Below are 21,331 nucleotides of genomic sequence, written 5' to 3' on the forward strand. Positions count from 1 at the left end.
CAGGACTCTGCTCCGTGGCTGAGCCCTGCAGAGCCTTCAGCAGCTGCCCTGGGCAGTTTGGAGGCTGCAGTTCAGGGTTTCCTCCTTCCTTCCTTCCCTGATCTCCTGCTTTGGGACCCTGCTGCTCAGACACTGCCATGGAGAGCTGCTCATCACCCCCAGCTGCACTCACTTCAATCCATCCCAGGACTCTGGGGAGCTTTAAACTTCACTTTTTGTGCCAGAAACATTTGGATTTGGCCTCCTGTGGCAGGGGGAGCCTGGAAGACCCTGATCCCCAGGACAAACACGTCAGAACACATTGGTTTTATTGGTTTTTTGGGAAGCTTGCCAATGTGAACGCAGCAAGGCAGCATGGTGCAGCAGCACAGGCCTGTCAGGACAAACAGAACTGACACAACCAGGAGGGAGCTGCTGTTGTGGGAAGCTCAAGTGCAGCTTTAGCCCCTTCCCTCACTCACACTCACCCTCATCATCCTCACCCACCCTCACACACACACACGGTACCGCCGTGGCAGCAGCATTCCCACATCCTGCTGCCCTGGAAAAAATCCAGCTGTGCCCCTGAAAAATCCAGATCTGTGGAAGAGCTGAAGGAGACAAAAGATCCTGCAGGTGTCCAGCTCTTCCCTGGCTCAGTTCCAAACCTGTGAGTTAACCTGGGTTTATGTACCTTTGCTGAGATGGGCTCAAAACTCCTGTCCATTGCCTGGTTTTGCAGTACCAAGGTGTTTGAGAGCCCCCAACACCACCTGGTCTGTCTCTCACAAGCAGGAGAACAAAGGAAAAGGCTCTCAGCTCTTTCCAAGCTAAAACTCTACTTGTTTCTCTGTGCCTCAATGCAGGAAAAAGTCTCATAGCTTTAAAAAAAAAAAAAAAAAAAAAACCTAAAAAAAACCAAAACCACTTTGGCTTTAGTCCCTGTGCCAGCAGAGGTAGTGGAGTCATATTGAAGGGTTGGTTCACGTCTTTGCAGAAAAGGAAAGGAAGCTCAAAATTACACTGGCTGGGGCTGGGCTGGGCTGGATCCAGGCCAGAGTGGCCCTGAGGAGGAGGAGGAAGAGGAAGAAGAGGCACTTCCCCATGGGGACCTGCCCCTTGCCCAGCTGCAAGAGCAGAGGGAGTTGGTCCTGGACTTGCAGCACAGTTTTTTGGAGATGAAATGACTGTACAACCAAACCAGGACAGCTCAGCAGGGCTCAGGACCCTGCAGAGCCTGCCACAGCCTGAGGCTGCTCCTTGCACTCCTGCCAAGGAGGGAAATGCCACCAATCCAAATCCTGTCAACCCAAGCAGCAAGGAAGATGCCATCAGCTGGGCCACAGTGCTGAGGTTTTGGGGCAGGAAATCCATCCTGAACCCTGCTTCAGTCAGGTGACAGTGAGGGACATCCCCTGAGATCCTGGCACAGCCCCAAAGGCCAGCCTGGCTCAGGGTGAGATGGTGCAGCTGCTCCAGCTGTGTCCCTGTCCCTGTGAGCTGCCTTCAGTGCCATCTGTTCCTGTGGTGTCATTCTCCTGCCCATCCTGAGGGATTCTTGTTCCCATGTCACTCCTGGAAGCCTTGGCTCCCTTCCAGCCTCAGCCATCAGGGCTGACAGGTCCTTTGACTCCCCCAACCTCGATCTCACAGCACAGGTGAGGGATTCAGGGATTCAGGTGCACAACAAAAATAAAACACCTGGCACTGGCACAGCCCTGGGTTCCTCCCCAGTCCTCAACAAGTGGAGGGTTTGCCCAAACTCAGCTCCCTCCCAAGCAAGGAGGAGGGAAGCAAGGTCCTTCACTGCCCCAGCTGAGCCAGGGGTCCCAGCAGGCTGTGACCCTGTTCTCTGGCTGGGCACTGAGGGGCTCAGGGGTTTTGTGTGAAAGCTCCAGCCAGGAATCAGCCAGGACTCGCCTGCAGCTGACACACCAAACCCCCCCGGGCTGCCACATGTCCCTCCCACCCCTCCACATTCCACTTCCCAGCACCTGCGCAGCCTGGGGGATTCGCCCCTTTGTCCATCCCGGTGTCCGTGGCGGCTCAGATGAGCCGGGGCTGCAGCTCGTGGCTGCCGTGGCCCCGAGAGCTGCCGGGCTGGTCTGTGCCATCCCTGGGGCCGCGGCTCTCGGCGTGTTCCTCCAGGTCGCTTTGCTCCTCTCCAGGGCTGCAGCAGCGGGGAGCGGAGCCCTCTGCATCCCACTGGCCCACGCTGCAGCTCCTGCTCCGCAGCCCCTCGCTCCCCTCGTCACAGAAATTAACCTCTTCCGTGCTGGTCTCGCTCCCCTGCTTGGTCAGGTGTGTCGGTGGCTCCCCAGCGTCCTCCAGCTCCGAGTCGGAGTCCACGGAGCGGTCGCCGGACTCTGGGACAGAGGAGCTCTGTGCCACCCTCCAGCCCAGCACCGTGCCATCAGCAGGAACTTCCTGCAGCAAGCCTGGGGTCCCTGGGGCAGGGGATGGCTCTGTGTGCCCTCCGTGCCCCGCAAGGGACCTGTGCCCACCGGGAACCCGCAGTGCCTCTCACTGACCTGCAAGCGAGTCAGCGCTGAAAGCCAAATTCCCTTTCTCTGAAGGCCGCTCCAGGAAGGGGCTGGTGCCAAGAGGAGCCACGGGCTGGGAGCCTGCATGGACCTAGAAGGGAACAAGGATGGTGGTGAGGGCAGAGAGTGAAGTTCTCACTCCTGGGAGCTGATCCCAGTGATGGTTCATGGAACACCCCCCGAGGATCCCCCCTCCCTGGGGGTTCCTACCTGCTCAGCCCCACTGGCCACCTCCTCTGTGGCAGCTGAGCCACGTCTGCGGGGCTCAGCTGGTGCCACGTCCTTGTGCTCGAAGATGGTGGGGTAGAAGATGATGAGTGCCTCAATGATCCGAGCTTGGTGGGGATAATCCACCAGCGAGGACAAGGAAATCGTGGCATCCGTGGGCCTGGGGCGCATCAGCGTCGGCCCGAAGACGATGCCCAGGTTGCCTGAGGTCATCTTGTTGTCCTGCTCCACCTCCATGATCCTGGGTGGGAGGAACAGCTTGTGAGAGCAGGGAGGGAGAGGTGTGGATGGGCAGGGCCGGAGGAGCTGCTGGGCTGGAGAAGTTGAGACTCAGGACAGGGAGAGAGGCAGCTGCAAGCACAGCCCTTCCTCCTGACCGCAGCGAGGAGGCTGCATGCACCTCCCCACCCCAGGGCATAAAGGGAAGGCGCCCAGCAGCCACAGAGGCTCTGGCCATGCCCCTCTCACCTCCTCAGGTGCTGCAGGAGGTACTGCAGCGTGGCCATGTTCTCCGAGGGGAGCTCCTTCAGCAGCTCCCTCAGCCTCAGCACCAGGCTCAGCACCACGCCGTCGGTGTCAGCTCCTCTGTCCACCAGCTCGGGGCTGCCCTTCCCGCTGCGGCCCTTGGCCTCCCCGCCCTGCAGGCTCTCCTTGGCCAGCCCCATCAGCTCGTTGTACAGCCTGAAGGGCATGAGGGGCTCTGGCAGCTGCAGGGAGGAGAGAGAGGAGAAGAGAAGAGAAGAGAAGAGAAGAGAAGAGAAGAGAAGAGAAGAGAAGAGAAGAGAAGAGAAGAGAAGAGAAGAGAAGAGAAGAGAAGAGAAGAGAAGAGAAGAGAAGAGAAGAGAAGAGAAGAGAAGAGAAGAGAAGAGAAGAGAAGAGAGAAGAGAGAAGAGGATGATGCTGGTCCTGGGAGCAGCTCCCACCTCCATAAGATCTGGACCTGTGCCGAGCTGCTGAGCTGGCAACACCTGGGGCATTTCTACAGTGAGGAAACATCCCTGGAAGCGCTCGAGGCCAGCTTGAAGAGAGCTTAGAGCACTTTTAACATCCATTTCAGAATTCCACGAGCCTGTGACCTGCAGTGCTGCAAACCTCTACCCAGAGGTGACATTTATTTATCCATCTCCTGGAGCGTGTAAATCAAGCCTTGTTAGCCCTGGCCAAGGAGCACTTGTGAAGTTCAAGCCAAAAGCAGTGTTTGATCCACCCGTGGGGTTTCCCTGCTGGGTTGAGGTGCAGGGATTCCCTTTTTTTCCTGGAAAATCCCTGGCTGGGGTGGGCCCAGCTGGAGGTTCCCCACCCCACAAGGGGTGGCTGGGAAGAGGACAGGGATGGGTTGTTCTGGGTGGGGGAGGCAAGATGTGAAGGGCACAGGATGTGCAGGGCACATCCTGCAGCAGAGGTGGAGCTGTGGCAGGGGAAACTGTGCTTTGAAGTTTGTGTGAAGCAGAAGGGGCTGGTGTTGACTGCTGGGTGTTCCACATGGCTGGGGATGTTTTCAGAGCAGCCTTAACGGATGTTTTGGGGACAGGCTCCCCCCATCCACCCCTTTATAGAAGGACTTTAACCCATTTCTCTGCAGCAAGGGCTCAGGTTGGGGCTCAGCACTGATTTCCCCCTCTCTTTCCACTCTGCTTCTCTTTGGAAAAACCAGGGAAGCCACTCAGCGTCCTTGAGTTCTGATGTGATGTGTTTTCCTTGTGAGGTAACAGAGCTGCCCCTGGGGAGGGGGAGTGGTTACAGAAAAAGGCAGCACAAAGAGTTAACCCAGGGCTGCAAGAGAGAAGCAGCTTCCGCCGTGCCCCTGCCTGCGGCGGCTGGGAGGATGTGGGTGATGCTGCTTGCAACGACAGTTTGGGTACAGGGTGGGGGGTGCTGGGGCTGAGCACACTCTGGGGTGGCCCGAGGGGCAGAGACCCCACTGAGCCCTCCCCGGGGTGATCCCAGGGGCAGAGACCCCACTGAGCCCACCCAGGGGTGATCCCAGGGGCAGAGACCCTGCTGAGCCCACCCAGGGGTGATCCCAGGGGCAGAGACCCCACTGAGCCCCCCCAAGGTGACCCAAGGGGCACAGACCCTACTGAGCCCCCCCAAGGTGACCCAAGGGGAACAGACCCCACTGAGCCCACCCAGGGGTGATCCCAGGGGCAGAGACCCCACTGAGCTCACCCAGGGGTGATCCCAGGGGCAGAGATCCTGCTGAGACCACCCAGAGGTGATCCCAGGGGCAGAGACCCTGCTGAGACCACCTCAAGGTGAGCTCAGGGAAAGAGACCCCACTAAAACCACACCAGGGTGATCCCAGGGGCAGAGACCCTGCTCAGCCTACTCAAGATGAGCTCAGGGGCAGAGACCCCACTAAACCCCCCCCAGGATGACTCCAGGCTCAGAGCCCACCCCACGGGGACGTGACTCAGCCCCTGCAGGGTGACCTTTGCTGGCCCCTTCCCTTTTTGGGTAGCCAGTTCCCCAATTGGAAGGGGTGGAGCGCTCCCTGCTCAGAGCTGGGGCACGTCCGTGGCTGTGACCGCAGTGACGCCGTGTGGGATGAGCTGGGGGGGTCACTGTGGCCCCATCTCCAACCCAAACCCACTCCCCCTCCCTCCCAACCCACCGAGGCCAGTTTGTGCTGAATTTCCCCTGCCAGGTTGGTTCCTCTGGCCAATTCCCCCCCCGCCCCACCACGAGGCCTCAGCACCTCACCTGTCTCAGGTAGAGCTTCAGGACGTTGCTGATGTCATGAGGAGAGGCCTGGGACAGCTCCACCAGCTCCTTCCCGTTCTCAAAGGCCTGGCAAAGCTTCTCCACGCGTGTCTTGACGCCGTTAACTCGGTAGATGCCCTGTGAAAGAGAGAAAATGGAGCTGAAGCGAAGCTGAAGCCTTGTTCTCGTCATGTGTGCATGGGACAGTGAGCTGTGTGCTCCCACCCTCTCCTTCTGGAGTGGGAAATCCCTTTGGGAAGTCCTTTTGGGATGTCTTCTTCCAGCTCAGTCATTCCCGCTCCACAGGAAAGCAGGAGGAAGGAGAGGTGATTTTCCAAAGGCAGAGTTTGGGGTGTCTGGGCCAGGCTCACCCCTGGCTCCCTGCCCTGTGGAAATCTGAAATCGAGCCTGTTGGTTTTCCAGAGGATCCTTCCAGGGGCCTGTGGCTCAGCCAGCTGAGGAGGAGGAGGAGGAGAGGGGAGTGTCACTCACCTTTGTTTTCAGGGCTCGCTTCTCAATCTCTGAAATGCATTTCTTGACGATGAAGGGGATCCCGTCCGGGCTGCCCCGAGACGCCTGGGTGAAGTCCTGCCCGAAGAGCTGCAGCTTCCCTTGGAGCTTCTTGTGCCCACACTGGATGGCCAAGCTCTCCAGGCACTTCTTGTGGCAGGCCAGGTAGCACTGGAAGAGAAAGGGGGACGTGTGGAGGCGGGGGGCAGCCACAGAGACAGCAGGCACTGCTCAGAGCATGCTGAGAGACAGGAAAAATGCCTTGGGGATGCTGCAGCACCAAAGGAAAGCACCGTTTTCCACCTGGAACCCTCCCCACAGGAGAAATGTCCTCCTGCCCACGGTCAGAGCTGGGTTCCAGCCCCAGCTGTCCCAACTCACCTCCTCACACTCGGCTCCCTGGAAGTACACGTAGCTGTTGCACTCCCGGCACTTGGAAGGGGCACGGAGCTTCCTCAGCCGGTGGGTCTGGGCAGCCTTGGACAAGCCAACATTCCGAAAGGGCCCTGTGGGAGCTGCCAGCTCCGGGGTGATCCCGTTGATGCCTACAGGAAAGGAAATGCAGGTAAGGCACAGCTTGAGCAGGACTGTCACTGTCACTGAGCAGGGCTCATCCCTCAGGGAAGGCAGAGCTGCTGGGGACACCACCAGCAATTGCTGGGTTTGCCTGCAGAGTTTGGGAAGAGCAGCCCTGCTTTTGGGGGGAGCTCTGCCGTGGTGGGGGTGTGGCAGCAGCACTGTCACCTGCCAGCCTGTCACCTACTCTGCTCGAAGGGAGTGGTGGTGCCGTCCTTCTCCTCCAGCTCCTCGCTGGAGGACGCGGTGCCGTTGGACGACAGGCGCTGCAGCTTGTGGCTGAACTCCCCTGCCCAAGGAAAACCCACAGAGCAGTGAGTCACCTGCAAAGCTGCTTCCCTCCCGAGAGCTCACCCCATCAAATCCCACCCTCTCCCCCTGGAGACTGGGATCAGCATGGTCATTTACAGCAGGGCACGTAAAACAGGGGATGGCTCCCTAACCTAACTGGGAGACTCTGGGTTCAGACTGGTTGTGCTGGGAGGGGCTCCTGGGCTGTTCCCATATCTACCTGCATTGGAATCCAGGCTGCTGTCAGCATCAGTGACAGAGGTTGGCCAGGATTTATGCACCTTGTGTCCCCTCCCACCTGCAGAGAGAACACACAGTCCCTTGGGATTGCTGTCTGTGTTTGGGAGGGAATGGATGCTGGGAGAAACTGGGATGGCTGGGGGGAAGCTGCTGGTGGGGCTTGGTGCTTCCAGTGACACCCAGCAAGGAAAGGGGAGATGGGAAGATGGGCAGTGGTTTCTTAGGGAGCAAAATGCCACAGATCTGATTTAGTGTGGTTCAGGAGGAGGCTCCCAGCCCGTCCTGCTGCTGCCAGCAAAGCCCCTCGTACCCTGGGGGTCCCACTCTGGGGGGACATGGGAGAGGGGATGCACAGCTCTGGGGCTCCAGACTCACCTCTTCTCTCGGCTGCTCCAGCCCCACTTGGGGACTCCTTGGCTCCTGCTGCTCCCTCTGAGCCAGCCCCAGCCCCCTCTGCACTGGTGGGGAACTCACTGGCACTGAAGCTGCCCTTCTGTGCCTGAGTAAAGGGAGACCTACAGGGGAAAAGGGAATGTGGATGGGAAGGAAGGACACTTGGAGACTTTATCCATGGCTGCCATCCACCAGCCTAGGGAATCACAGTCTCTTAAATACTCAACAGCCAGTCTCATCTAGGCTGAGCTGAAGGATAAGAGAGCAATTCCCAGCTGGTCCAGCCCCAGCATTCCCGGCAGGAGCTGCCTTCAGGAATGCTGAAAGCATCCTGCCTCCTGCAGGACGGCGTGGGTGGCAGGAGATAAGGAAGGGAACTGGAGCACTAGCCAGGAATGAACCCCGTCCTCCCTCACCAGGCGCTGTGGGACACGTAGGGCTCGAAGTCGTACTGGACGTCGGGCTCGTCGCCGCGCTGCAGCTGCCGGACGTGGGAGGCGTACTGCTGGCCCGGGTCGTAGAGCTTGCTGCTCTCACACAGAGTCTGGAAGTTCACGGGCAGAGGCGCTGTCTGCATATGCATGAGCTGGTAGAAGGAGATGGTGACCTAAAAGTGACGTGGAGGGGGACAGACGTGAGCTTGGTGGGCTGGGTGAGGTGGGAAATCAGGAGCACAAAGCAGAGCTGTTCTGAGCTTGAGGGAGAGGAGAGCTCTGCATCCACCCAAACGCCCTCTGGAACAGGGGCAGCTCTGCTGGAAGGCAGCTCTGAGCTCTCCAGAGCAGGGCACAGCCACCTCCCGCCCTGGGGACACCCCAGCCCAGCCCCACTCACCGACTTGATGACCTGGTCAGTCTGTTTGATCACTTCATGGATCTGCCGCAGCGAGTTCACCTTGGTGTCCTCCAGCTCCTGCTTCTGCGTGTTTGCATCGGCCACGCAGGTACGATAGGTGGCCATGGCCTCTTCTGCCTGGGAGGTGGGAGAGCGAGGGATGGGAGAAGCTCAGAGGTGAGGAGAATAAGAACAGCCCCTTGGATCCAGGCATTCCTGAGGATCAGCTCACCCCACGTGGCTCAGGGGACAGCAGGAGCAAGGAGGCCCCTCCACAGCTGTCACCCTCCTACCTTGTTCTTGGCTTCCTCTTCCAGCCGCCTCTTCTTGTCCAGGGTTTTGGTGGTGATGCTGCTGGTGGTGTTTTGCTGCTCCTCCTCTGCTTTCACTACCATGGACTTGGCCTTGTCGTGCTCCTCGCTGCGCTGCATGTAAGTCTGCTTGGCCTTGCGCAGGTTCCCCTCTGCCTCTTGCTGCCAGGGACAGCCAGGGTGAGGCTGGAGCCCAGCAAGGGGGTCACCAGCTTCTGCCAGGGTCCCCCAGGACAGCAGAGGCACCCAACACTGCAGGGTGCCCAGGGACCTCAGAGGAGTTGCTCCTCAGAGTCACAGGCTAGGATTGGGAACACAAAACCAGTACTCACCAGTTTCCTCTGCGCCCGGTGCCACTGCTCCTTGATCTCCTTCCTGCGTTTCTCGTGTTCCAGGCGTCTCACTGTCAGTGGCTGCGTGGGGAGGGAGGGAGGAACAGCCCCATCATGACCTGAGCTGAGCACTGCTGCTCTGCCCTCGCCAAGACTTGGCACAGACAAGTGCCCTGTGGTGGTCACTGTCACACCCGGGACAGGTCACAGGCACTGGTTTGGGCCAGGGGTTGAAATCCACAGCCTGGGAAGTACTGGATGTCCCTCTGGACTGAGCTAAGGAAGAGCCACCTCTGCAAGACCAGGACCTCCAGCCCCAGGAAGGACCTTCTGCCCCCTCACCTGAAGGAAGCTTTGTTGCTGCAGGGCGCTGGCTGCCTGCACAACTGAGATCCCGTGCTCCATGTCCTGCTCCAGGGCCAGCAGGTAGATGGACAGGAAAGGCATGCTGGTCTGAGGAGGAGAAAATCACATCTCCCTGAGCCCCAGCACCCAGCGTGAGCCCAAGGAGAGGCATCCTTTGGGGAGGAAGAGCCAGAGGCAAGGTAAGGCTGGTGACTGCTGGCAAAAGCTCCATCCTGAATTTCTCCAAAGAGCTGCCCCCATGTCCTCCCGAGCTGGGGCACATGGAATGGGCTCTCCAGGGCTGCTGGTTCCCAATCCTGCCTGGCACTGGGGGTTTCAGGGACCTGGGGTCTTACCTCCTGACTGATGATTTGCTTGTACATATTTGCCATCTTCTGGAGCCCTTTGGCAAACTCTGTCTCTGGAAGGAAGAGGTTGAAAGTGAAAAGTCACACGAGACACTGGGATTTCCCTGGTGGAACCCGATCTCCTTTTGAAAAATCAATGAGGAACTTGAGCAGGGAGGTTCCCACTGCCCTGGCAGCATCAGCCTCCTCCAGGAGGGACCTCAACCTGTCCCATGGCTCAGACCTGCTCCAGAAGAGACCCACCTGCTGTTCCCCCACTCACCCAGTGTGGTCCTTTTGTCCACGTATCCCACCAGGTCCTTCATGTACTTGGACATGGTTTTGGCATACTGGAGGGCAGCGTCCACGCCGCCCTCACAGCGCTGCAGCATCACATCCACTTCTTCAGCAGGAGGACGGGCTGTGCAGGGATGGACACTGCTGAGCTCCCAGTGCAAGCACCCCCAGCTCTGTGCCAGCCCCGCTGCCACCAGCTCTGAGGAGTCACGTGTGACTCAGGATGGCAGCGATGATGGGGAAGGTGCTGGCCCTGCACAGACCCCAAACCCTGCACCCAGACTCATCCTCTTACCCGTGTCACAGCTGTCCGTGCCTGAGGGCGCTCCATCTCCTCTAGGGCCAGGAATCCCCCCACAGAGGCTCTCCATAGTCTTTGGGAATTGGGAAAGAAGAGGGATTGGTCAGCCAAGAGGATGGGGAGCAGCTGGAGGGGCTGGCCAGATGGATGGAAGCAGGAGCTACCGGAGCCTTTTTGCCACTGCTGGAAGTCAGCTGTGCCCAGGCTGTGCCCGGGAGCTAAAGGAACTGTCACAGGAGCAACAGCCTGCTCTGGGCTCACACCAGAGCTGGGGGGAGCAGCCAGAGCCCTGTGTGATGCCCAGCCCCACATGGCAGCAGCACCCAGCTGCATCCAGGGCATCGCTCACCTGGCTCTGGTCGCTGGGTGGAACGGAGAGGATGGTGCTGCTGTCCACCTCCCCCATGAGGAACTCGGACACCCTGCGGGGAGAGGAGCAGGGCTGCATTCAGCACAGTGCCACGGGCTGTCTCGGGGGCTGGCTGCCCACGCTGCCTTACGTGCTGCTGAAGGACACGGCGATGGTCTCCACGGCCTTCTCGAACTCGCGCTTGTCCGCCTCATTGTTGGATTCATAGTGGAAACCTGGAGGTGAGCAAACGTGACAGCCCTGTTGCCACAAGCAGCCGTCCCTGTCTCAGCAGAAAGACCTGCCAGCTCATGCTGGCACCAGAGAGGGCTTTGGGGCTGGGGTCAATCAAGGGAGCAGAGGGAAGGATCATCCCTATGGACGATGGATTTTTGAACACAGGAGTTTCCCCCTCCTTCTTCCCAGGACTGACGTCCCTGACAGCATCTCTTGGCTCATGTCTCTGTTTATTCCCGTTACTCAGGGCTGCTGGAAAAGTGCTGCTGGATCTGTTCCACTGCCTGCCCTGCCTCAAGGCTCCTCCAGAGCCCTCTCCAAGCAGGATGAACTCCTCCAGGAGGGCTCTTGCCCGCAGTCAAATGAGGAACCACCAGCAGCAGCAGGAACTGGGGCTGACAGTGCTTGCCAGGCTCCCATACCACGGGACACCAGCAACCAGGGCTGCTGGGCAGACCCTGGGTCAGCTCCTTGGGGTGGGGAGGGGTCTGCTCCAAGCCCATTCCCTCCCATCCTCACGTGGAACCAGCAGCCCTCCTGCCATGCTGTGCCCTGCGGTTGCTGTTGGTGTCCAGGAAGCCGTGGGTGACTCAGAAGGTTGTGCTGTGCCTGTGGTAGGTGCAGCCGCCCACTCCCCGTGGGTGACAGCAGCGGGAGGTGGTGCCCAGCTGGGATCTGACCTCCCAGACCCCGCTCCATAAACACGAGAGGCTGCCAGGAGCAGGATCTGGTTATTTCAGTGTTTTTCCTGCGGCTGTGCCTGGAAACCCCCAGGCAGGATCTGTCATTTCTGACACTGCATCATCCTTAAAGCTGAACCACACCAAGAGGCAGACGACACTTTTGCCCTCTCCCCCAGTCCACGGGGCAGCTCCACTCCTGGTAACCCCTTCATGGGCTCCCCAATTCCCTCCCACCCCACCGTGGGGCAGGAGGGGAGTGGGACAGAGCTCCCAGCACCACTGTCTCACCCTTGACTTTGGAGATGAGGGTCCCAGCGGCCGTCAGGATCTCCAGGGTGTTGAGCAGTGGGTACTTGTTGATGACCTGGCGCAGGATGCGGAGGGTTTCACCCAGGCACTCGTGGGCCAGCGGCCGCTGACGCTCCTTGGGGTCTGCAGGAGAGGGAGGGGGGCTGAGATGCTGCATCCTTGTGCCACGTCCCTGCCCCGTGTCCCTGCTCCCTGTCTCTGCTCTGCATCCCCATCCTGTGTCCCCTGTTTACCTCCCAGCCATGTCCAAGGCAGGGATTTGCCATCTCCCAGCTATGCAGCAAATCCCCCCGGCCTCAGGGCTCCCCACCACTGGCATGGCCACATCCAGCTTGTCCAGCACCTCCCCACAGCGTGGCCCTGTGTCTCCTGCCCAGCCTGCTATTGGCCAGGGGGCAGTCTGACCTTTGAAGCATTTTTTTTCCCTCCGTAGTAACTTTTCCCCTTGAAAGCAGTTTGGGAATTTCCTCCATTTCCTTCCCTCCCTCCTGCCGGATGGACGCTCCCAGGCAGGAGGGGTTGGCTGGTCCAGCCAGGCTTGCTGCAGCCCACAGGTTCCCCCCAGGACTTTCCCTTCTGTGGGCTCCAGTTGCCAGCCCAGGGGTCTGGCCAGGAACCCCCAGTGCAGGTCTAGGGCTGGGGACTGACAGCCTGGTTAGGAAGTGAGGAACCTCCCTCAGGGAAGTGCTGGGATGGAGGATCAGCACCCACTGCCCAGCCAGGCAAAGACCCCTCCCCATCCCAGCCCCCAGCTCAGGGCTGGAAAGGGATTTCTGCAAAACCAGGACTGACAACGTGATGTCACATGCCCCCAGACCACGGCATTGATAAATTCCCTGCATCCCCTCGGGCAAGGAGAGCTGCTCACGAGCCTGCAGACCACCCAGCCCCTCCTGCTGGCTGCCTGGTGGGCTGGGGGGCCGTGCCCAGCACCCCGTGGTGGCCGGGGGGCCCTGGCAGGCGGCTGGCACCACTGCATTGTAAACAGGAAAACGGGCGGATGAAAATAGCAGGCAGGAAGCCACATTATCCTGGCCCCGAGCTACGCTAACCCACCGCCTCAGACCGCAGCTGCACGCTGCCCCGGGGGTCCTGCAGCCTTCAGAGACCCCCCAGCCAGGGGTGGGTGTGTGCCGGGGCGCCGAGATGCGGTGTTAGCCGCGGGGTGGGCACTCACCATCGCGCAGCACCACGTCCCGCAGCTTCTCCAGGGCGTCGGCGAAGCGGGCCACGTCCGCCAGCAGCTGGGAGATGTCCTCGGGGTCGATGAAGGGACCCTCCCCGCCCTCCAGAGGGCTGTAGGCCATGGGGGTCTTGTGGCCCTTGGGCCCGGCGCGGGGGGCCGTGGGCAGGGCGAAGCCGGCGGCGCTGGCATGGCGGCTCAGGCTGGTGGGGCGCTTCAGGGTGCCCACGGCGCTGGGGCTGCTGCTGAGCTTGGCACTGCCCGCGGGCAGCTCCCCGGCGCTGCAGCCCGGGGCCTCCAGGCAATCCTTGCGGGAGAGCTCCTGGGAGTGAGGGTGAGAGTGAGGACACAGCCAAGACCCCAGAGAGGGAAGCACCCCACAGCACCGTCCTGGAGAACGAGCTGTAGCCTTGGGGGACTCTGCCAGATCCTGCAGCTTGTCGTGCCTCAGTTTCCCCAGGTAGGGATCCCCTTTGGGACCATCATGGGAGAGTGGGCAGGGTCTGGGCACTCGCCCCCATCAGTCCCTGCCAGCTCCTCTGGGTCTGTGTTTGTCACGAGGGGCACACAGTGACGGTATGGGTGACACTGCTTGTCCACCCCAGCACCCACCGTGATGGGGCTGCCCCTCCCAGGGGGTGGGGGACCCCAAAAGAGCAAAATGGCAGCAGGATCTGGCCCGCATGTCTCTTCCTCTTTTTCAGCAGCTCCTGTGCTGGGGAAGGAGGCAGAGACAGGAACACCTCCCAGGTTATTGTTTGGGCTTTGCAGGTATTTTACAGATGGAGGAAGCCCCAAATTTCAAGGGGTAAAATTGCACTGAGGGAGGGGCTGGTACCAGCACTGCTCAGAGCTGTCACGGCTTGAGAGCCACACAACCAGTGACATTCCTTGGGCATGGGGAGGGGACCCTGCAGCCCGCCAGCAGCTCCCACCAGCGACCCCCGGCACCCGTTTTGACACGAACGCGGGGGGGGTCTCAGCATCCCCGGCCCGGCACTGCCGGAAGTGGTTTTGGCACCGGCGGAGCAGACACGGAGCACCGAGAGCACGAGGCTTCCGCGGGCGAGGGCGAACGGGGCAGCCCATCCCCACGGCGGGGCCAGACCACCACGGGGCTGCCAGGAGGCACAAAGCCCTCCGCCCCAAAACGCCGGGCATCACCCCAGCCCGGTCCCGCTCCTCCCGGCTTGCAGCTGCCCTCCGTCCCTCCCTCCGGTGCCCCGGCGTGCCCCGGCCGTACCGTCAGCCTCACGGCGGGCGTGCGGGGCAGCGAGTCCAGGGAGCGCTGGGGCGGGTGGGCTCTGCCCGCCGCCGCCGAGGGGCTGTAGCTTTTCTTGCCCGCAGCCCGACCGAGCATCCCGCAGGCTGCCACCCATAGGCCCCTCTCCCGGGGACACGGGGATGGGGACGGGCGTCCCCTGCTAAGGAGCCGCGGGTGGGCTCCGGGCCGCCGTCAGCATCGTGCCAGCCCGGTGTCGCCTCCCGCACCGGGACTGGGGCGCAGGGGCGGGGCGGGCGGTGCGGGGAGCGCCGGGGAGCCCCGGCGGGCAGCGTTTCCTCCTGGCCCCTCCGGCTCCGGGGGGTTCCACGCGTCAATAAATAAAGACCTGGCGGAGCCGAGGCACCGGGGCTGGCCCAGCCTGCGGTCGCTCCGCTCTCATCCCGGTCCCCAGGGAGGTCTGTGAGCCTCTCTGCCCTTCCCAAAGCCTCGGCGGCAGCCCCCCCCCTTATTTCCTCCCTGTCCCTTCCTGCCCTTTCGCCTCCCTCGGCGGCTGCTCCGTCCCCTTCATCAGGGGTAAAAATCCCACCCCCAGCCCCGCGAGTAGGGTTTTTTCCTCGTTTCCCTCCTCTTCACGTATCCAGTGCCAAGCTGTGGCTCTACCCAGCCGTTCCGTGGGTGCCGGTGCCCCTACAGCCCGCACCGTGCCAGGGGGCCGGGGGAGGCACTCACCGGCAGGCTCTGCGGGACGGGGCTCCCCGCCCGGCTCTTCTTGGAGATGGAGGGGGTTTTTATCAGCTCCCGCTTCTTGCGGGAGAACATCGCTCCCGGGGGGCCGAGCCGCTGCCCTGAGCCCCTCGCTCGGCCCGGTTCCTGGCCGCCGTGCCGGTTCTCGCGGCGCCGGTCACATTCGCGGGGCGCAGTGTCAGGAGGGCGCGTGTGACGCCGCCTCGTTTCCTCATCGGCTTCGCAGCCAAACCTGAAACAGGAAAAGCCGAACGCGCACCCAGGAGCGAGGCCGGGGCCAGGGGCAGCCTGGCTGGCCGGCGGGGTCGCGGGGGGCAGCGGGACCCCCGCGGTTCTGGGGTTTTCAGAGGGTTTCAGTGCTGCAGTTTGGGGCTTACAGAGCTGGGGGGGCTGAGCCCCGCTCTTCGGAACCGGCGGGAGTTCACCCTGTTTGGGGGTGTCCATCCATCCAGGGATGACAGTCTGGATGTCCATGCCTCTGAAGGCCCCAGGTGTGGGGTTGGGTGGGATGGGGGGCTCTGGGCTCCCACTTGTGGGCTGCTCCCGGCTCTGCCTTTCCACGGGCTCGGTGTGGGTGCCGGGACCGGCCCTGTGGGGTCACAGCCCTGCCTCCCGTCCTCCCCGGCCTCTGTGCACGCACAGTCCCACCCGGGACTCTCCCACGCGCGGGACATCGCGACCTCACAAGGGGAACATGCGGGGACATGGGACAGACCCCGGCAGAGAGACGGACCGGACCCTCTGGGACCCCCGGCCGCTGCCCACGGGCTGCTGGGGACGGCTGCCAGCCCCTGCGGGGGCCGGGGGGCGGTGGTGTCCCCCTCCCGCTCTCCTTCATCCCGGGACCTCCCCGCCGGGCCGTGCCTGGCCGTGTCTCGTGGAGCTCATGCCAGCTCCGTGGGGACACGGGCACGGCGCAGGGCGGGCCAAGGGGAGCGGGACGCGGCCGGGGATGGGTGGAGGTCGGTGAGGTGCGGGGACGGTGGAAGATGCACGCGTGTGCGTGACCGTGGGTGCGTGTGGATGTGTGAGTGCGTGAGTGAGTGAACATGCGTGTGCGTGTGCAGGGCAGCGCCCGTGGGTCGGGGGGTGCGTGTGGGTTGTGTGTGTGTTCTCTGTGTTCTGTGTGTGTGTGTGTTTTCTGTGTGTTCTGTGTGTGTGTGTTTTCTGTGTGTTCTCTGTGTTGTGCGTGTGTGTGTTCTGTGTGTGTTTTCTGTGTGTTCTGTGTGTTGTGTTGTGCGTGTGTTCTGTGTGTTCTGTGTGTGTGTGTTGTGTGTTCTCTGTGTGTGTGTGTGTCGTGTGAGTGTTGCATGTGGCACCCACGGGCACGGGTCAGGGTGCCCACACCCGTGTACAGGGATGCACACGCGTGTGCCCGCCTGTCTCTGTGCCCGTGTGTACCCTGTGCCCGTGTGCCGGGGGCGGCTCCCGTCCCACCCCCGGGCTGCCCCGACTCCGGTGCCTCCCGGTGCTCCCCGAGTGGCGGTGTCGGGGTTCGGGACCCTCCCCTCGATCCGGCCGCTCCTGCCCTTATTTGGACATTTTACCCCGTCCAATCAACGCGGGGGGGGCCGGGCCCGACCCCGCCCCCGCCCCGCCCGAGCCCGCTCCGGTACCGGCCCCGTTGCCCGCGCCCCGCTCCGGTACCGGCTCCGCTCCCCGCCATGAGCAGCTCCCAGTTCAACAAGGGCCCGTCCTACGGCCTCTCCGCCGAAGTCAAGAACCGGGTGAGCCGCGGCGGGGGCCGGGCGGTGCCGGGACCACCGGGCGCGGGTGAAGAGGGGGCTGGGGGATACCGGGGCCACCGGGCGCTGTGGCTGCCGGTGCTCCTGGAGGCGCGGGAGAGCCGAGCATCCCGGTGCTGCTGGGGCGTCCCGCTTGCATCCCGGGTTCTGGAGAGGCGGGCGGTTTTCCGATGTGCCCCAGGACTGCAGAGCAAAGAGTGGAGAAGTTGGGGGATTCCGGGAAGATGGAAACCCGCGGCTTCCCGGGAGGATGCGGAACTGAAGGACTCAGAGTACCGAGCTCTCTGAGGGCTGGGGGTAGCGAAGCTGCGCTCCCAGTCTCGAGGTGCCCTGAACCTGCCTGGAGGGTCCCAGGGACGTGTCTGGGGACCGCAGTTGGCTGTCTCCCGTGCCGTGGCTCCGCTGCCCCCGGCAAACGGCGGGGAACCCTTCCCGTCGCACCCGGGGCTGGGCGCGATCGCCTCTCTCCCCTCCGCACCAGCTCCACAAAGCTCCTCCACTTTCTGCTTCCCCGCAGCTCCACATCGCTGTACGGGATGCTCCGACCTGGGATGCATCCCGTCCCCGGGGATGCGGCTTTTGGCCCCGGTGGCTCTCCCGCCGAAGTGCCGCGGGGCCGGGAGCGGAAGGAGGGATGGGAGCCTCCGGCTGAGCTGTTTGCAGCCCTGGGCGGGATCCGGGGGCACGGGGGTCCTGCCGGGCCGGGGGGGCGCAGGGGACACAGCAGCCCCGGTGGTCGGTGCTGCGCCCAGGCGAGCAGAGATTGAGCCCGGGGCAGATGGCTCGGGGATGGTTTGTGTTCTGCCCGGGGACACCTGGACAGGCAGGAGAAGGGACGAGTGGTGACGGGCACGTGGCTGCCGTGGCCGGGGTGGTGGCCGTGGCCGGGCGCTCCTTACCTGGCCTCGCGGGGGATTTGCAGATTTGCATTTCGTAACGGGGAGAGGATGAGCCCCGGCCTGCCCGGGCTGGGCTGCCCCAGCTGAGCGGGTGACATGTGCAGGGCCGTGGTGCTTCGTGTTGATTCAGCAAGACGTGAGCCAGTCCGACTGCCCCGGTGTGTCTGATGGAGGTGACATCACCGACTGGGAACCAGTTCAACCCGTGACATGATCCCAGTCTGTGGAAGCCCTTGCAGACTGGGCTGTGGTGGGATCTATCTGGGGCTGGTGCACTCCCCATGGCCTGGGAAATCCTCAGGCTGGCCGTGGGGAGGGAAGAGGAACTGGCTCAGCTGCTCACGCTCCAGAAAATCAGCTGGTGGGGCTGTAGAATCCCCCAGCCAGGACACACAGGGTGTCACGAGGGTTATCCATGTCCTGCAGCAGCCGAGCTTCCATTTGGAACTGCAGTGTCCCCCTGCCACCTAGCAGGGCTGGGCTGTGCCCACCCCAGAGTCTCCCTGTGTCCAGGATCCTGAGGGACTCATGGAACATAACAGAACCAGGAAGGGGCAGGATGGGTGAGAGGTTTGGGTGCCCACCCTGAGGTGCCAGCTGAGCATCAGAGGCGCTGGGCTGGGGCAGGGCAGCACTCAGGGTTTCCAGACCCTTGCCTCCCTAGGCCAGGAGAACTTTCCCTTCCCTTGTGGGCCGGGGCCGAGACGACAGAGATGCTGCTGGCCCTGGCAGCTGGTCTCCATTTGGGAGGAGACATCCACATTCCTGGCATAGCCGCGGTGACTGAGGAATCTGTGGTGGAGGCTGGGCCTCGCCAGAAGGGAAAGGGAGAGCATCTCGTGGCCAGGACCCCTGGGGCTCCGAGCTGAGCTCCCAGCAGACAGGGAGAGACAAATCCGGGGGGTCACTTCCCCCTAACCCCATGGACCCCATGGGCAGCTCCTTCTCACGCTTTTGGAATTGTTCAGAAGCTGCTGTGTCTGCTGGCAGCATCATCCTCATGCTCCTGTCCCTGTTCCCATAGCAGGGAGGGGGGAACTGTCCCCATGAGGGGTTTGGGGTGCACGCTGGGGCCCTGCCTGAGCTGTCCCCCCACTGCCCCCCAGCTCGCCCAGAAGTATGACCCACAGAAGGAGGCTGAGCTGCGGACGTGGATCGAGAGCGTGACGGGAAAACAGATTGGACCTGACTTCCAGAAGGGGCTGAAGGACGGGGTGATCCTCTGCGAGTGAGTCCTGGGGCAGTGCTGAGCATGGCCCCAGCCCCTGCTCCAGCTGGGAGGAGGTGGGGGATACCAAACCTCCAGGAACCCTCACCAGCCTTGTGGTGGGAGGGGTGGGCTGGATGTGTGCCATTGGGAGCTGCCAGAGTCACCCCTGGGGCTTCTGTGTCTGGGGAGAGCCCTGAGCACAAACAGGGACCTGGAAATTTGCCTCACACGGAGGAAGGAAGCCTGGGCTGGACCTTCCCAAAAGGAGCCTATGCCCTGCAGCCACTTTGAGGTTTTTTCCTGCCACAGCCTCATGTCCCCCTGCCTCCCTCCAGGCTCATGAACAAGCTGCAGCCCAACTCAGTGAGGAAGATCAACCGCTCGGCCCAGAACTGGCACCAGGTAGGTGCAGCTCTGCTGCCACCCGCCTGCTGTTCCTGCTGCCACCCACCAGGCCTCACCCCTGTGCCCCTCCACAGCTGGAGAACCTCTCCAACTTCATCAAGGCCATGGCCAGCTACGGTATGAACCCCGTGGACCTCTTTGAAGCCAACGACCTTTTTGAGAGCGGGAACCTGACGCAGGTGCAGGTGTCACTGCTGGCACTGGCGGGAATGGTGAGCACAGAGGATGAGGAGTCTGGGACAGGCTGCAGTCCCTGGGGACCCTGAGTTTGGGCTGGTGCCTGTGGGACCCCACAGCTCCCCCTGCCCAGGGAGTGGGTGGGGGGTTTGGGACCCCTGTCCTTCCTCACAGCCGCTCCTGGCAGGCCAAGACGAAGGGGCTGCAGAGCGGGGTGGACATCGGCGTGAAGTACTCGGAGAAGCAGCAGAGGAATTTCGACGAGGCCAAGATGAAGGCTGGGCAGTGTGTGATCGGGCTGCAGGTGGGCTGCCACAGGGGTCCCGTGGGTGGGGGCTGGGCAAAGGGTGCCAAATTCTGTCAAATTCTCAGCACTGTCACAGCTGCAGGCATTGCTGGAGGGACCAAAGGCATGAGGTGGCTCAAGTGTCCTTGGATCTGGGACCATCTTGGCTCTGTCCAGCACTCACTGGCTGGGAGATGGGTTAGGGAGCTCTGGCTGTGCTCTCCAGGCTGGGGAGGGATGGGGACAGCGGGAGAAGGGGCACATGTGGGGCAGCACACGTTCCTCACCAGACCCCTTTGTCAGATGGGCACAAACAAGTGTGCCAGCCAGTCCGGCATGACTGCCTATGGCACAAGGAGGCACCTCTACGACCCCAAAAATCAGATCCTGCCGCCCATGGATCACTCCACCATCAGCCTCCAGATGGGCACGAACAAGTGTGCCAGCCAGGTGAGCCCCCACACCGGGCTGGGGAGGGATGGGAGTGCCACAGCTGAGCCCTGCTCCATCCTGTCCTTCCTTCCAGGTGGGCATGACGGCTCCCGGCACCAGGAGACACATCTATGATGCCAAGACGGGGACGGAGAAGTGTGACAACTCCTCCATGTCGCTGCAGATGGGCTCCAACCAGGGCGCCAACCAGAGCGGGCAGGTCTTTGGCCTCGGCCGCCAGATCTACGACCCCAAGTACTGCCCCCAGGGCAGCCAGGGCGAGGTGGCCAACGCCGCCGGGGAGCTGAGCGGGGACCCGCCCGGGTACGGCTACTACCGTGAGGAGGAGGAGAGCTACTGAGCGGGATGCTCCGCCCCAGCCGCACCATCTCATGTACAGCCACATTCCAGCCTCCACTGTCGTCATTCCCTCTTTTAAAACTCTTTTTTTTTTAAAACTTTGGAAATGCATCTATTTTTCTGAGCAAGGAAATAAAGACCCTGTTTCTAGAGAAGAGCCCAGCAGATTCCCCCCCGCCCAGGAGCTGCAAGACCCTGGGGCAGCAGGAAGGTGGCAGATGTTGCAGCATCTGGGAGCGGACAGTGTCACCTCTGCGGCCACCACACGCCCCTGCGATGCCCCCGGATCCCTCGGCAAGGAGCAGGAGAGGGTGCCCTGCTGCCCCTGGTGCTGCTGCTCGTCCCTGTGCTGGCAGGAGAGGGGCTGGGGTCAGCGGGGCACGGGGGGAGCACATCTGGGAGAGACCGCGTGGGCTCGGGCTTGTGAGTGTGCGTTTGTGGGTGAGCGTGTGTGTGTGTGTGCACTCTCTAAATGCTGGAAATGCCCTTCTTGCAGAACTCACAGAGACCGAGTTTTCCAGGCCACGGTGATGGCTGCAGGGCTGGGCCGGGAGCTGGCACAGCTGGCACAGCTGGCACACCCAGCACTGCTGCAACCTGATCATCCAGGCTTTCTGGAGCCGAGGTTGGCTCCAATGGCTGCATCCTGCACCGGGGCACTGCCCTGCCCATCGACGTCTCCCCTCCCGTGGGGTTTTTTAAGTGGATGCTCTCAGACTGAAACCATTTATTAAAAAAAACAAAACCTTTCAACATAAACAGGAGCTGGTCTCTGCTGCAGGTGCCTTCTCCAGCCTCGGGCGGGTCTCTCTGTGCTGGGGGGCTGCTGCAGAGCTGGGTGAGATCCCCGGAGTGAC

General features: G+C 62.1%; 2 protein-coding genes across 2 annotated transcripts; one reads left to right on the top strand and one right to left on the bottom strand.

Annotated features, from left to right (window-relative positions):
- Nucleotides 1-166: 166 nt before the first annotated feature.
- ARHGAP45 (Rho GTPase activating protein 45) lies at nucleotides 167-15,103 on the bottom strand. The gene is made up of 23 exons (XM_064396175.1): nucleotides 14,946-15,103; nucleotides 12,986-13,313; nucleotides 11,788-11,931; nucleotides 10,731-10,815; nucleotides 10,580-10,652; nucleotides 10,225-10,303; nucleotides 9,916-10,053; nucleotides 9,642-9,706; nucleotides 9,283-9,393; nucleotides 8,941-9,021; nucleotides 8,591-8,770; nucleotides 8,298-8,435; nucleotides 7,880-8,070; nucleotides 7,446-7,585; nucleotides 7,051-7,128; nucleotides 6,727-6,828; nucleotides 6,345-6,508; nucleotides 5,946-6,134; nucleotides 5,454-5,591; nucleotides 3,219-3,457; nucleotides 2,733-2,991; nucleotides 2,511-2,613; nucleotides 167-2,345 (listed from the first exon to the last, which is right to left on the bottom strand). Exons 1-23 carry the CDS (start codon nucleotides 15,033-15,035, stop codon nucleotides 2,026-2,028), a joined length of 3,435 nt encoding a protein of 1,144 aa, XP_064252245.1. The 5' UTR covers nucleotides 15,036-15,103; the 3' UTR covers nucleotides 167-2,025.
- Nucleotides 15,104-16,539: 1,436 nt separating this feature from the next.
- CNN2 (calponin 2) lies at nucleotides 16,540-21,222 on the top strand. The gene is made up of 7 exons (XM_064396154.1): nucleotides 16,540-16,687; nucleotides 18,711-18,832; nucleotides 19,150-19,216; nucleotides 19,294-19,431; nucleotides 19,584-19,700; nucleotides 19,986-20,132; nucleotides 20,209-21,222. Exons 1-7 carry the CDS (start codon nucleotides 16,625-16,627, stop codon nucleotides 20,473-20,475), a joined length of 921 nt encoding a protein of 306 aa, XP_064252224.1. The 5' UTR covers nucleotides 16,540-16,624; the 3' UTR covers nucleotides 20,476-21,222.
- Nucleotides 21,223-21,331: the final 109 nt, after the last annotated feature.

This window comes from Passer domesticus, chromosome 21 (genome assembly GCF_036417665.1).
Source record: "Passer domesticus isolate bPasDom1 chromosome 21, bPasDom1.hap1, whole genome shotgun sequence".
NCBI classification, from domain to species: Eukaryota; Metazoa; Chordata; class Aves; order Passeriformes; family Passeridae; genus Passer; species Passer domesticus.

Coding starts and splice junctions, on each gene's coding strand:
- ARHGAP45 (XM_064396175.1), bottom strand. CDS start 15,035: ATGTTCTCCCGCAAGAAGCGGGAGCTGATAAAAACCCCCTCCATCTCC. Junction 10,653..10,730: donor GCCGTGTCCTTCAGCAGCAC/GTAAGGCAGCGT, acceptor CTCTCCCCGCAG/GGTGTCCGAGTTCCTCATGG. Junction 6,829..7,050: donor CAGCCTGGATTCCAATGCAG/GTAGATATGGGA, acceptor TTCCTTGGGCAG/GGGAGTTCAGCCACAAGCTG.
- CNN2 (XM_064396154.1), top strand. CDS start 16,625: ATGAGCAGCTCCCAGTTCAACAAGGGCCCGTCCTACGGCCTCTCCGCC. Junction 19,701..19,985: donor AGTGTGTGATCGGGCTGCAG/GTGGGCTGCCAC, acceptor CCCCTTTGTCAG/ATGGGCACAAACAAGTGTGC. Junction 20,133..20,208: donor CGAACAAGTGTGCCAGCCAG/GTGAGCCCCCAC, acceptor CCTTCCTTCCAG/GTGGGCATGACGGCTCCCGG.